This window comes from Chiloscyllium plagiosum, unplaced genomic scaffold (genome assembly GCF_037043375.1).
Source record: "Chiloscyllium plagiosum isolate Xiang-an unplaced genomic scaffold, Cpla_swu_hap1 HiC_scaffold_4, whole genome shotgun sequence".
Taxonomy (NCBI): Eukaryota; Metazoa; Chordata; class Chondrichthyes; order Orectolobiformes; family Hemiscylliidae; genus Chiloscyllium; species Chiloscyllium plagiosum.
The window spans coordinates 53,346,924-53,361,609 of NW_028270142.1; the positions used below are offsets into that span (position 1 = coordinate 53,346,924).

Consider the following 14,686-nt stretch of genomic DNA (forward strand, 5'->3'; position numbering starts at 1 on the left):
TGCTGGATGTCTTGAAACGGTTAAAGGTGGATAAATCCCCAGGACCTGATCAGGTGTACCCGAGAACTCTGTGGGAAACCAGAGAAGTAATTGCTGGGCCTTTTGCTGAGATATTTGTATCATCGATAGTCACAGATGAGGTGCCAGAAGACTGGAGGTGCCACTGTTTAAGATGTGTGGTAAAGACAAGCCAGGGAACTACAGACCAGTGAGCCTGACATCGGTGGTGGGCAAGTTGTTGGAGGGAATCCTGAGGGACAGGATGTACATGTATTTGGAAAGGCAAGGACTGATTCGGGATACTGGATCAATGGTGCTGGAAGAGCACAGCAGTTCAGGCAGCATCGAGGAGCTTCAGCAAAATCGACGTTTCGGGCAAAAGCCCTTCATCAGGAATAAAGGCAGAGAGCCTGAAGCGTGAAGAGATAAGCTAAAGGAGGGTGGGAGTGGGGAGAGAGTAGCATAGAGTACAATGGGTGAGTGGGGGAGGAGATGAAGGTGATAGGTCAGGGAGGAGAGGGTGGAGTGGATAGGTGGAAAAGGAGCTAGGCAGGTCGGACAAGTCCGGACAAGTCAAGGGGACTGGAAGTTTGAAACTATGATGAGGTGGGGGAAGGGGAAATGAGGAAGCTGTTGAAGTCCACATTGATGCCCTGGGGTTGAAGTGTTCCGAGGCGGAAGATGAGGCGTTCTTCCTCCAGGCGTCTTGCGGTGAGGGAGCGGCGGTGAAGGAGGCCCAGGACCTCCATGTCCTTAGGGGAGGGGGAGTTGAAATGTTGGGCCACGGGGCGGTTTGGTTGATTGGTGTGGGTGTCTCGGAGATGTTCCCTGAAGTGCTCTGCTAGGAGGCGCCCAGTCTCCCCAATGTAGAGGAGACCGCATCGGGAGCAACGGATACAATAAATGATATTAGTGGATGTGCAGGTAAAATTTTGATGGATATGGAAGGCTCCTTTAGGGCCTTGGATAGAGGTGAGGGAGGAGGTGTGGGCACAGGTTTTACAGTTCCTGCGGTGGCAGGGAAAGTGCCAGGATGGGAGGGTGGGTCGTAGGGGGGCGTGGACCTAACCAGATAGTCACGGAGGGAATGGTCTTTGCGGAAGGCGGAAAGGGGTGGGGAGGGAAATATATCCCTGGTGGTGGGGTCTTTTTGGAGGTGGCGGAAATGTCGACAGATGATTTGGTTTATGCGGAGGTTTGTAGGGTGGAAGGTGAGCACCAGGGGCGTTCTGTCCTTGTTACGGTTGGAGGGGTGGGGTCTGAGGGTGGAGGTGCGGGATGTGGACGAGATGCGTTGGAGGGCATCTTTAACCACATGGGAAGGGAAATTGCGGTCTCTAAAGAAGGAGGCCATCTGGTGTGTTCTGTGGTGGAACTGGTCCTCCTGGGAGCAGATACGGCGGAGGCGGAGGAATTGGGAATACGGGATGGCATTTTGCAAGAGATAGGGTGGGAAGAGGTGTAATCCAGGTAGCTGTGGGAGTCAGTGGGTTTGTAAAAAATGTCAGTGTCAAGTCGGTCATCACTAATGGAGATGGAGAGGTCCAGGAAGGGGAGGGAGGTGTCAGAGATGGTCCAGGTAAATTTAAGGTCAGGGTGGAAGGTGTTGGTGAAGTTGATGAATTGCTCAACCTCCTCGCGGGAGCACGAGGTGGCGCCAATGCAGTCATCAATGAAGCGGAGAAAGAGGTAGGGAGTGGTGCCGGTGTAATTACGGAAGATCAACTGTTCTACGTAGCCAACAAAGAGACAGGCATAGCTGGGGCCCATATGTGTGCCCATGGCTACCCCTTTGGTCTGGAGGAAGTGGGAGGATTCAAAGGAGAAATTGTTAAGGGTGAGGACCAGTTCGGCCAAACGAATGAGTGTCGGTGGAAGGGTACTGTTGGGGACGTCTGGAGAGGAAAAAACGAAGGGCTTGGAGGCCCTGGTCATGGCGGATGGAGGTGTAGAGGGATTGGATATCCATGGTGAAGATGAGGCGTTGGGGGCCGGGGAAACGGAAGTCTTGGAGGAGGTGGAGGGCGTGGGTGGTGTCTCGAACGTATGTGGGGAGTTCCTGGACTGGGGGGATAGGACAGTGTCGAGGTAGGTAGAGATAAGTTCAGTGGGGCAGGAGCATGCTGAGACAATGGGTCGGCCAGGGTGGTCAGGCTTGTGGATCTTGGGAAGGAGGTAGAACCGGGCAGTGCGGGGTTCCTGGACTATGAGGTTGGAAGCTGTGGGTGGGAGATCTCCTGAGGTGATGAGGTTCTGTATGGTCTGGGAGATGATGGTTTGGTGATGGGGGGTGGGGTCATGGTCGAGTGGGCAGTAGGAAGAGGTGTCCTCGAGTTGGTGTTTGGCTTCAGGAGTGTAGAGGTCAGTGCGCCAGACTACCACTGCGCACCCTTTATCCGCTGGCTTGATGGTGAGGTTGGGATTAGAGCAGAGGGATTGGAGGGCTGCGCGTTGTGAGGGTGAGAGGTTGGAGTGGGGGAGGGGGTAGACTGGTTGAGGCGGTTAATGTCCTGGCGGCAGTTGGAAATGAACAGGTCGAGGGCAGGTAATAGGCCAGCGCGGGGTGTCCAGGTGGATGCAGTGTGTTGGAGGTGGGCGAAGGGGTCCTCGGAAGGTGGGCGGGGGTCCTGCTTGTGAAAGTAAGCTCGGAGGCGGAGGCGACGGAAGAAGTGTTCGATGTCACGGCGTGTATTAAATTCATTGATGCGTGGACGGAGGGGGATGAATGTGAGTCCTTTGCTGAGAACTCATTGTTCGTCCTCAGTGAGTGGGAGGTCTGGGGGGATGGTGAAAACTCGGCAGGGCTGGGAGCTGGGATCTCGTGTGGGTGTGGAGCTGGGAGTGGGGTCGGAGCCAGTACCTGGAGTGGGTGTGATGGTGGGGGGAATGGGGGTGGAGGCATGAACAGGGTAGTGCTCCCCTCGGGGTTCTGGGGGGTGGGGATAGTGACAGTGGGGTCTGTGGGGGGCATTTCAGCAGAATGCAGGTGAGTGGCGCTAGTGGGGGCGGAAGTGGTGGCAGACACGGCAGTAGGGGTGGCGGAAGTCACTGAGCATGTGGCATTGGCAATGATGTGAGGGCCGAAAGTGGCTGTGGGAGCGGCCATGATGGGGGCGGAAGTGACATCATCAATCAGCGTGGGGGTGGCAGCTGCATCAGCCACGTGGCTAATGGAGTTTCCGAGGCCAGGGGAATCTTCTGGAATGTTTGAGGAGCGCTGGTTATGGAGATGGGTGGATAAAAGTTTGTTGTACTTACAGTTTTTGGTGTTTGAGATGGAATTGAAATACTTGTTGTTGAGAATATGAATTCTCCTAAGGATGTAGTGCAGAGTGGGTCCTTTGCAATTCTGAGAGGGTGTGGCCCTCAGCTGAGGCAGGGCAGACTGAAGAGAGGTTAGGTGCCGGCGCATTGCTGCGAGCGTGGAGCGGAGGATCTTGAAGGAGAACCGTTGCTGGTGTTTTTGAATCTGTAGTCTGTATTGTTTGTCCTGTTCGGGTCCGAACTCTGCTGGTTTAAAGGTGGTCCGGAGTCCGTGTGGGATGAGTTGGTTACGGAGACAGGTACTGAGGAAGCAAATGTGGCTGTAATAACGGGTTTGTTTCAGGACATGGTTGAAGAGCTTCAGGGCAGAGGAAATGACCTGGGAGTTGCAGTGGGAGAGGGACTCCCTGAGATTCTTGTAGAGAGAGGAGGAAAACTTCTTGAAGGCAGGCATCCTTGCAAGAGGATTCGCAGTAGGGTTAAAATCAACAAGGTAAAAACAATGACTGCAGATGCTGGAAACCAGATTCTGGATCAATGGTGCTGGAAGAGCACAGCAGTTCAGGCAGCATCGAGGAGCTTCAGCAAAATCGACATTTCGGGCAAAAGCCCTTCATCAGGAATAAAGGCAGAGAGCCTGAAGCGTGGAGAGATAAGCTAGGGGAGGGTGGGGGTGGGGAGAGAGTAGCATAGAGTACAATGGGTGAGTGGGGGAGGAGATGAAGGTGATAGGTCAGGGAGGAGAGGGTGGAGTGGATAGGTGGAAAAGGAGCTAGGCAGGTCGGACAAGTCCAGACAAGTCAAGGGGACTGGAAGTTTGAAACTATGATGAGGTGGGGGAAGGGGAAATGAGGAAGCTGTTGAAGTCCACATTGATGCCCTGGGGTTGAAGTGTTCCGAGGTGGAAGATGAGGCGTTCTTCCTCCAGGCGTCTGGCGGTGAGGGAGCGGCGGTGAAGGAGGCCCAGGACCTCCATGTCCTTGGCAGAGTGGGAGGGGGAGTTGAAATGTTGGGCCACGGGGCGGTAGTCAACATGGCTTTGTGCGTGGGAAATCATGTCTCACAAACTTGATTGGGTTTTTTGAAGAAGTAACAAAGAAGATTGATGAGGACAGAGCAGTAGATGTGATCTATATGGACTTCAGTAAGGAGTTCGACAAGGTTCCCCATGGGAGACTGATTAGCAAGGTTAGATCTCATGGAATACAGGGAGAACTAGCCAATTGGATACAGAACTGGCTCAAAGATAGAAGACAGAGGGTGGTGGTGGGAGGGTTGCTTTTCAGACTGGAGGCCTGTGACCAGTGGAGTGCCACAAGAATCGGTGCTGGGTCCTCTACTTTTTGTCATTTACATAAATGATTTGGATGCGAGCATAAGAGGTACAGTTAGTAAGTTTGCAGATGACACCAAAATTGGAGGTGTAAGTGGACAGCGAAGAGGGTTACCTCAGATTACAACAGGATCTGGACCAGATGGGCCAATGGGCTGAGAAGTGGCAGATGGAGTTTCATTCAGATAAATGCGAGGTGCTGCATTTTGGGAAAGCAAATCTTAGCAGGGCTTATACACATAATGGTAAGGTCCGAGGGAGTGTTGCAGAACAAAGAGACTTTGGAGTGCAGGTTCATAGCTCCTTGAAAGTGGAGTCGCAGGTAGATAGGATAGTGAAGGCGACGTTTGGTATGCTTTCCTTCATTGGTCAGAGTATTGAGTACAGGAGTTGGGAGGTCATGTTGCGGTTGTACGGGACATTGGTTCGGCCACTGTTGGAATATTGCGTGCAATTCTGGTCTCCTTCGTATTGGGAAACTTGAAAGGGTTCAGAAAAGATTTACAAGGATGTTGCCAGGGTTGGAGGATTTGAGCTACAGGGAGAGGCTGAACAGGCTGGGGCTACTTTCCCTGGAGCGTCAGCAGCTGAGAGGTGACCTTGTAGAGGGGCATGGATAGGATAAATAGACAAAGTCTTTTCCCTGGGGTCGGGGAGTCCAGAACTAGAGGGCATAGATTTAGGGGGAGAGGGGAAGATATAAAAGAGACCTAAGTGGCAACTTTTTCACGCAGAGGGTAATACGTATATGGAATGAGCTGTCAGAGGATGTGGTGGAGGCTGGTACAATTGCAACATTTAAGGGGCATTTGGATGGGTATATAAATAGGAAGGGTTTGGAGGGATATGGGCCAGGTGCTGGCAGGTGGGACTAGATTGGGTTGGGATATCTGGTCGGCATGGACAGATTGGACCGAAGGGTCTGTTTCCATGCTGTACATCTCTATGACTCGAAACATATGCAGGAATTGAGAGCAATTAGCTACATCTGGGAAAAAGAAGGAGATGAAGCTACATGAACAAAACTGTTTTGACACGTGCTTGGTAACTGGCTGCTCTATTGCCACAAGGATGATTGATTGCCCTGCAGAAGAATTTAAGGAGTTAACTGCAGGAAAGTTGTGTCTTCAACCAGACAGTCAATGCTAAATGTAACAAGGAAGCTACTTCTGTTAAGGCGGCAAGTTACAAACATGCAATAATTTGGAAGAAAGAAACATCAAATAATATCATATCACGGACCTGAAGGATGAAAAACTGTATTAGAATCCAACACCAGAACTCCCATTTCAGCAGAACCCTGGAGAACAACTCTGCATAAGGATCAAACCCTGGACACATCCAGACTCTCACACTGTTAGTTGTCCTTGATGTTTCTTTCATCCAAATTATTGTTTGTAGCTTGCTTTATCATCAGGAGTAGCTTCCTCGTTCCTTGTTACACTTGGCATCGACAGCCTGGTTGAAGATGAAGGGCTTACGCCCGGAAAATCGACTCTCTTGCTTCTCGGATGCTGCCTGACCTGCTGTGCTTTCCCAGCACCACACACTCGAGTCTGGTTGAAGACACAGCTTTCCTGCAGTTAACTCCTTCAATTCCACTATTAATCAGGTAATAGCTAAGTTTAGTTAAGAGGCTTGATTTGCTTACTTGAGTGTTCTTATTTTGATTGCTACATGTCAAAAAGTTTGAAAACATCATTTCAGTACTTGATTGTCTGTGAGATTTCTTAAGAAGTAGCCGAACTGAAGGTAACTTGTTGTCATTTGCCTACAGCATGCTTTTGGAATACTAGTTATAGTTTTAAAATCAAATGATCCAAACCAGTGATCTATTGATAGACGACATACAGTGACATATTTATCATTCTTAAGTGATTTTCATCACTCTCTTCAAAGGATTACCTCCTTGCCTGTACTGATACATCCATGGATTTGAGATATCACTCCTCTACTCAGCATTTTAAACAAGATCATTCGAGTTCGTGGATCCAAAACCTAAGAATTAATAAAATCATAAGTGATGCACCAAGTACCTGTATACACTAAATGTAATCTCTCCAAAGATGCACATCTGTAATGTTCATCACAATGAATGAAGAGGGAAATGGAAACTTAAAAAATTATGATCTCTATAAAGATCAGAAAAATCTCTGCTATCACAACAGACAAAATACTACAAATTAAATATTTTATCTAATTTTATTATACAGCTCATACTTTCAAACAGATAATAACATCTCGAATTTCATATCTTCTAGCTCTTTCTTCAAGTAAAGTATTTTACGTTTATCAGGAATCTAATTCTAGCTACATAAACAATGTGTTTTATACCAATTGAAAAGAAAACCTGTCTTTTATTGCTACTGCTGCTTAAAAATGACCAGACATTTCTGTTTTAACAAAACAAAATTTGTACATGGCAGATTAAGATAGTCAGAAAAATAATTGTGAAGCTAATTTTCTGCCACAATATTACTTAATAATATTCATGCATCTATACTGGAACTCATAAACTATATTATATGCGATACTAAACAAAGGAATACAAAAAAAATTATAAATACTCAATATGTGAAGTGTCTAAATTTGTTTAATACCTTAAAGGCACTCTATAAAGTTATACTTATGAAAAATCTTTAGCATATATCTTTTTAAAGCATTGTTTTTCATTTACTGAAGCTCCACTTATCAATACTACATACATACTGAATACCAAGGAACCTCAATTACCCGGCATTCAATTATCCGAATTTCGGAATATCCGGCAAGATCACAAGGTCCCAATGCTTGGCTAAACCTCATTATCCAGCATTCGATTATCCGAATATTCAATTATCCAACAAAATACTCCCCGCCCGTGTCGTTCAGATAATCGAGGTTCGTGTACAAGCAATCATTGCTAATATATGTAATTTCCCTGAGCTACTCAAACACATTTGCATCTTGAATTAATATACTAATCATTACCTGCTCCACAGTGGCTCGGTCAGATTTATCTTTAACCCGAAACCTAAAAAATAAATTGTCAAAAATAAAGGTCTAGCGTAAACACACTCCATTTCAGGAGTGCTAAGTAACATTTGAAATAAAAGCAACGGCGGTCACAACAAAAAAAAAGCACACGGTCCACATTAAATTATTAGAGAAAAGGGAAATATTCTATTAACTGTCTTAACCAATTTACCATCTGTGACATACATTCCAAGGATCCTCTACACTTTATTTTAAGTATCCTACCATTTATTCTATATTCTTTCCCCTCATCAGACTTTCAAATGCAATAGCACACATAGCTCCAGACTGAACTCCATTTGCTATTTTCCACCAGCTTCAGTGGACAGATATCCTCAGCTTTATTCTTCTCTCCTAGCTACACGAATAATCTTTGTGTCATGTTTGCTACGTTTAAGTCTAAATCTAGCTACATGCCACAAAATGCAAGATGTAAAATCCCTCGAGATAGCCTTTCAATCACAAAAACATTTGTGAATCATAAATTACATATAACTATTAAAACACTGAGCTAGATTCTGGTGGAAGGGAGCAACTGGTGGCCAGCCCTACAGATTAAAAGTGCTAGTACACCTGCAAATTTAAAAATGTTATGGTAGATTATGGTGCAAGTACAAACTTGTAATGGTGTGGGAAGAGTAAAAGGACATTGAGAAGATGGTGGCCTAATAGGTGAGTAATCCACAGGCCTGTGCTAACATTCTGCCAAATCACATTAGAATTCCAGCAATGGCAGCTGGTGAAATTTGAATTCAATAAAAACTTGGAGTTAAAATGCTGGCCGAATAGTGACCACAGTTTATTGTCGTAAAAACCCATCTGGCACAAGGAAGAAAATTGCTGTCCTTACCCTGTCCAGCCTACATGTGACTCCAGACGCACAGCAATGTGGTTGACATTGAATTGAGTAATAAATGCTGGCCTAGACAGCGATGCCAACATCCCATCGACAAAAACAAAGTGAACAAAAGGATAGATAGCATATTTCCTTAAATAGTTAGGTTAAAAGGGATTGAGAAATAAACAGGAAGATCCAAAAATGTTTAACTAAAGTGAACAAGTATCATTTCAAGATAGGCATCTCAATAGAGGTCTTTTTTTGGCATTACCTCGAAACAAAATCCTTGACTATAAAGATTACAGAAGTTCAATTGGAAAACTCACCCTAAGTTCTTGAGCAAGGACTAACAATACAGTTATATCTGCACTTCACAGAATCAGAGAGCAAATTAAAATTAAAAACCAAGTCCACTTAGTTGTCTATTTTTCTTGTTTTATTTCCCTCCCATATTATTTCTTGCTTTCCCAAGGTACTGGCTTACTTTTGCTGTTCAATGCAAAAACAGCAAGACAGCCAACCCTAACATTGACATATTTGCTGTTCCAGCAGGAGTCAATGGACAGCAACCAGAAGTAGGAACCCTGGCTGATTCACCCATCCTAAACGATCTGGCTTTAAGATTAATTATAGCAAACAAATTGCTGCTCCATTTGACATTACCTAACTCATCACAAAGTCATGACTAAACCTGAAATCAGATGAAATAGCTGCAGTACCCATGGAATAAACCCAGTCACCATTGGAATGACCTTTCTTTCGCTCTCAATAACTGCAGCTTAACGGGAATAGCTACTTAAAACACACAATATATTTGCATATGTAAAAATTGCACAATCTGAAATTTCAAATACTTATTTTTACTTACATGTCTGTATGTTTCTTTCTTGATTTTTCAGTTACCCTGTTTATCACAGAGTCATCAAAATTTAGTTTATCTAACAAAAAGTCAAAAGATCAGAAATGGGCCTGTATGCAAGATAACTGTACTCATTATAAAATATATGTTCTTGTCATGATGGTAAAGTGCAGATGCACTATAGCTTTGAGGTACTTCTTGCTCACCTAACAACATGCACTATTATTAAAAGCTGATTAGTCTTGAAAGTTTACTATTCCTTAAGATTTAGAATACTATGTATAAAGTCCTCAACTGAAGTCATTTTGTTTAACATGGGGCCTGTAACCTTATTAAACACCGCAGGATTCATTTTAACATAGTTTCCACTGTGGGATTTATTTAAATGTAGTTTCCCCGCACAAACCAATTGGTTTCTTTCCGCTTCCTACAGCGGCCTCTGCTCACTCCTCCACCTCCCAGTTGTGGTGCTTCCTGACCTCTGACCACTCAGCTGTGGCCTCTTTTCCATTCCTGACTTCCTAGTTGTGGCCTCTGCCCATGTCCCAGGCTGAATCATGTGCCGCTGGACTTGTGATCCAGAACACAATACAAATTCAACATGCAGCTGGAACTCCAATGCAGTGGAGATAAGACTACTGACTGTTTAAAAGTGCTGGACTTTGGTTTATAATCCAGTTTTTTAAAAAATGATTTTCAAAGCTGCTTCTGCCCCACAGTGCTTCTTCTAAGTCTTTGTTCACAACAAGGGTTCAGGAGGGAGAAGTGGTGAGTGGCAGCATCGAAACAAAATGATTGTAAAAGCCCCAGCACTTCTGAACCACTGGGACCTGAACTTCCACAACTTCTGAACTCAAGCTACACACTGAATCTGGATGTTGAATGGGAAAGTAGCAAAACGGTGGGTTGAGAAGGGAAAGGGCAAAATTCAGTGGATTGTTGGGTGAGGCATGCTGCTGGTGGTGGGATGAAAGTGATGAAGAGATGAAAGGATCAACAATTTAGTGGGTCAAGAGGCAGGGAGGATCTACTGCAACTAGATGGTTTGGAGCAGGATCACTGGTGAGAAGTACAGTAAACTTTGTTTTAACTGGGTCGTTATGCACTGGCAATCTTGATAGACCAGCAAAAATTATATATGTGAAATACTGGAAGTGTAACAGTGATGCATATACTCTTTATGTTAAAATTAGTGTGGGTTTTTACATCGATTTTGTGGACCTCTTGATCAACCGACACACTCCTGGTTCCATAGGTAATGGCTAATAAATGGTTTGCTGTAATTATACTTTAAGTAGCAAATTGCATTTTTCTTTCATATTTTGAAACTTATTTTAAATATCACTTAATTTACCAATGTACAAATTTAGTAATACAAATCTTTCAATTTAGCGGATATTACACTTTCATTTGTTTGGGATGAGGAAGATCCTAAAGAACCCAACTACAATTTTAAAATGAGAACCGATATTTGCTTAAAGTTCAGATTCTCAGGAACATGACCACAACTTTAAGTGAGGGCTTATTTTACTTTGCAATTGCTCGTTCGGTGCATAATAATGAAATAGTTGAATCTTTTCAGCTATTCTCCCCTAACTGACCACACAAACTGCATTTCAACCACACTAATGCTAGATTTAAAATTCAACTTTTCAAAAAATCATAAGCATAGACTTGCATCCTATCAATCTTTAACACGTTGCAATAAGTTTGCAGATGACACAAAGATAGGTAGAGGGACAAGTAGTGTTCAGGAAGCAGACAGGCTGTTAAAGGACTTGGACAGGCTATGAGAGTGGGCAAAGAAATGGCAGATGGAATATAATGTGAGAAAGTGGGAGGTTATTTTTTAAATGGGGAAAGGCTTTAGAAATTTCAAGTACAAAGAGACTTGGGAGTCCTAATTCAGGATTTGCTTTAGGGTAACATGCAGGTTCAATTAGCAGTTAGGAAGGCAAATTCAATGTTAGCATTTATTTCAAGTGGACTAGAATACAAGATGAGAGATATACTGCTGAGACTGTATAATGTTTTGGTCAGATCATATTTGGGACATTGTGTGCAGTTTTGGGATCTGTTTTGAAAGAAGACTGTGCTGGCCAACGAGGTGGTCCAAAGATGGTTTAGGAGAATAATCCCAAGGATGAAGGGCTTGTCATTTGAGGAGCGGTTGAGGTCCCTGGGTCTGTACTCAATGGAGTTTAGAAGGATGGGGGTTGGGTGAAATCTGTACTGAGGGGCCTGGATAGAGTGGGTGTAGGGAAGATGTTTCCACTAATAGGACAGACTAGGACCCAAAGGCATAGCCTCAAAGGAAAGTAAAGGGACTACCTTTGAGAACTGAGATGAGGATAAATTTCTTCAATCAGAGAATGATTAATCTGTGGAACTCAATGCCACAGAGGCTGTAGAGGAAAAGTCACTGAAAGTATTTAAGATAGAGACAGATAAGTTCTTGATTGGTAAGGGGATCAAGGGCTATGAGATGAGGTAAGAAGAATGGGGTTGAGAAACATATCAACCATGACTGAATGACAGGACAAATTCAATGGGCCAAATGGTTTAATTCTGCTTCAAAATCTTATGGTCTTTTGGTAACGCATTGTGATATAATAACTGGAATGCCGAATAGTTTTAGTTAATACATAATGAAACAATAAAGTATCAAAAAACCAAATTGAAACACTGGGCTCACATTATTGAATTTGAATGTAATTTGATTTCATTGTTCAAAAGTTCATTCTTATGTAAAATAAAGCAAAAAATGTCAGTAATATTACAAAATAACTTGCTATCTTCAGTATTAATATGATTTATTAGCCCTCTATATTTGTTTGGCAACTAATTTGCATTCTGAAAGTTATAAAGCTCTGCAAATCCTGCTCATTTAGGTACTTAATTGATGACTTAAAATGTCAAACATAATATTATAATAATAGTTTTATCAGACTGTTTTCACAACTTGGAACTTGCCCTGCACCAATAAACCTACCAAGATTAATTTTATGTTCAAACTTTCTCAGAACCTTGTCTGTTGGAGTGGCCATCTTTGCTGAATTACAAGAAATTTGTCGATTTGCCTGAAAGGACAAAATTGCAGAAGAAACTATGAAGCCCATTCTGCCTCAGACTTAAAATTAAGCAAAAGAGCAGACCTTTGTAATATGTTGAGATTAAGCAAGTATAACAGAACATAAGAAAATGTCTATTAACAAAATTCAAACCTATAAAATTAGTACGGGAAAAATAATTCACTATTGCTGGAGACTAAAATAAAACAAATGTCTGCTTGTTTTTTTTTACAAAGATGTAAATACATTTTGCATTGTTTAATTACCAAAAAAAATTATGATTTGCTTTCAGAACAAGGTTTATTTCAATTCATTGTTTTAATCTATATGGAATTTATCACGGTCCCACATTTGGAGAATTCAATAACAAAAGGTGCTATTGGCAAAAATCAGCCTGCTATTACATCTGGATTAATGGCATCACTGAATATGGTGAGCACCCCAGAAAATAGAATTTACTCAGAATAGTTCAAATTTGATAGTTGTTACAAACTCTAGGTTTTGAAATAGGTGGAGTAGTCTATTCAGCCCTGTGAACCATCAAACGTTTTCTAGATCACGGCTGATTCCCTAACTCAACGTCGTTTTCCTGTGCTATCCTTTTATCATTGATACCATTAGTATCTAGAAACCTATTGTATTGACCTCTGTCTTGAAAATACTCAATACCCAAATTTTGCACAACCGTCTGGGGTACAGAATTCCAAGAGTTCCCAAAACTAATCTCCAAATGAATAAATATTTCATCTCAATCCTAAATTACTTGCCATCTAGAGACTGTTTCTTCCCACTCCTGACCAACTTCTGAAACTCAGCCGGGGAAACATTCTTTTTACATTTTCTGTCTATCTCCATTAAATTCTATAAGTTTCTTGAGATCTCACCTCATTATTTTAAATTCTAGAGGATAGCCTCTTTTCCTCAAACTCCCTGAAGTTCCACCATCACAAGTATCGGTCTGGCAAACTTATGCTCACTTCCACCTTGCCAAATAAATTCTTCTTTCCTTAGGCAAGGGGACCAAAACTGCATACTATACACCAAATACAGTCTCACCAAGGTTTTATACAATTGAAGAAAAACATCTTTGCTTTTGTACACGATAAAAACAAATAAACAATTTGTAATTGCTAGCTGCACCTGCACGTTAGCTTTCAGTGACTCACAAGCAAAGACATCCAGGTCCCTTTATACATCAAAATTCCCCAATCACTCACCATTTAAGAAATACTTTGCACCTCCGATATCCCATCATGCAACCTCACACTTAGCCACTTTATATGCCCCATCTGCCTATGCGCCTTTTATTTTAACTGTAAGCAAAGAAATAAATTCAACATTGATTGAAATTGCAAAGCACTATATTACCTGCTGGTTGTAACCCCTGGAAGCAGTATAGCGCTTGGTGAGGTCTCCATCACAAACATCCCAGTCCCATTCTTCGCCATCATCACTTGCGATATAATGTTCCTCTTCCTCAGAGTTACTCAGATATAAACTGTTGACTTTTCGTGCTGCCTGTTGTTTGCGCTCAGGACAGCCACAATCACTAAACAACAAGAGCTTGCATTTGTCACAATGCCTTTAACGTAGTAAAACACCTCATGATGCTGAGAACAAAAATGTTATCATAAACAAAATTTATCACTGTGCCACATAAGAAGATATTAGGTAGATAAAGTGCCACAAGCTTGGTCAAAGATTTAAGGAATGCTTTAATGTGAAATAGAAAGGTGCAGAGTCTAAGGAGGGAATTCCAGAGTTTATGGTCTAGACACAGTTGGGAACATTGGTGCTAGATGTGGAAGGATAAAAAGAGAGATATACAAGACATCAAAATTGAGAGGAGTGCAGAGCTCTTGAATGGTTTTAATGTTTAATATTACAATGGCAAGAAGAAACGAGGGCACAAATGGATTTTAAAACAAGGTTGTGAATATAAAAAATATTAATCTTGCCTAATGATTGCCTCTGGAGGACAATATACACATGTGTGATAGCTATACAGAACACTGAGTTGGGATGCATGTAATATTAATTTCAGCAGCTAAAATGAGACAATGGCAGCACTGGATGCTGTTACATAGGTGGAAGTAAATGTTCTTTATATATTTATTGAAAAATGTTTACTCTTTTACAAAAAACAAAAATTTATAAAATTACAAAAATATAGAAAAGTAGAAATAATACATTATATTACATCAATGTTAACAATAAACTACCTACTCATATTTATTTGATTTTTCCAGTGAAAATAAACTCAAATGAAATAGCAAAATTAAATTACGTTACATTATACTACTCCC

The 14,686-nt window shown here is 42.6% G+C and overlaps 1 protein-coding gene across 1 annotated transcript in view; it reads right to left on the reverse strand.

Annotated features, from left to right (window-relative positions):
- The window catches only part of riok1 (RIO kinase 1 (yeast)), a 40,226-nt gene extending 25,775 nt beyond the window's left edge, over positions 1 to 14,451 (reverse strand). The window contains exons 1-5 of the mRNA XM_043688574.2: positions 13,749 to 14,451; positions 12,302 to 12,389; positions 9,319 to 9,388; positions 7,568 to 7,610; positions 6,503 to 6,595 (exon numbers count right to left, since the gene is read on the reverse strand). Of these exons, the coding sequence (XP_043544509.1) occupies positions 6,503 to 6,595; positions 7,568 to 7,610; positions 9,319 to 9,388; positions 12,302 to 12,356 (261 nt within the window). The 5' untranslated portion in view covers positions 12,357 to 12,389; positions 13,749 to 14,451. The remainder of the gene's footprint in view (positions 1 to 6,502; positions 6,596 to 7,567; positions 7,611 to 9,318; positions 9,389 to 12,301; positions 12,390 to 13,748) is intronic.
- Positions 14,452 to 14,686: the final 235 nt, after the last annotated feature.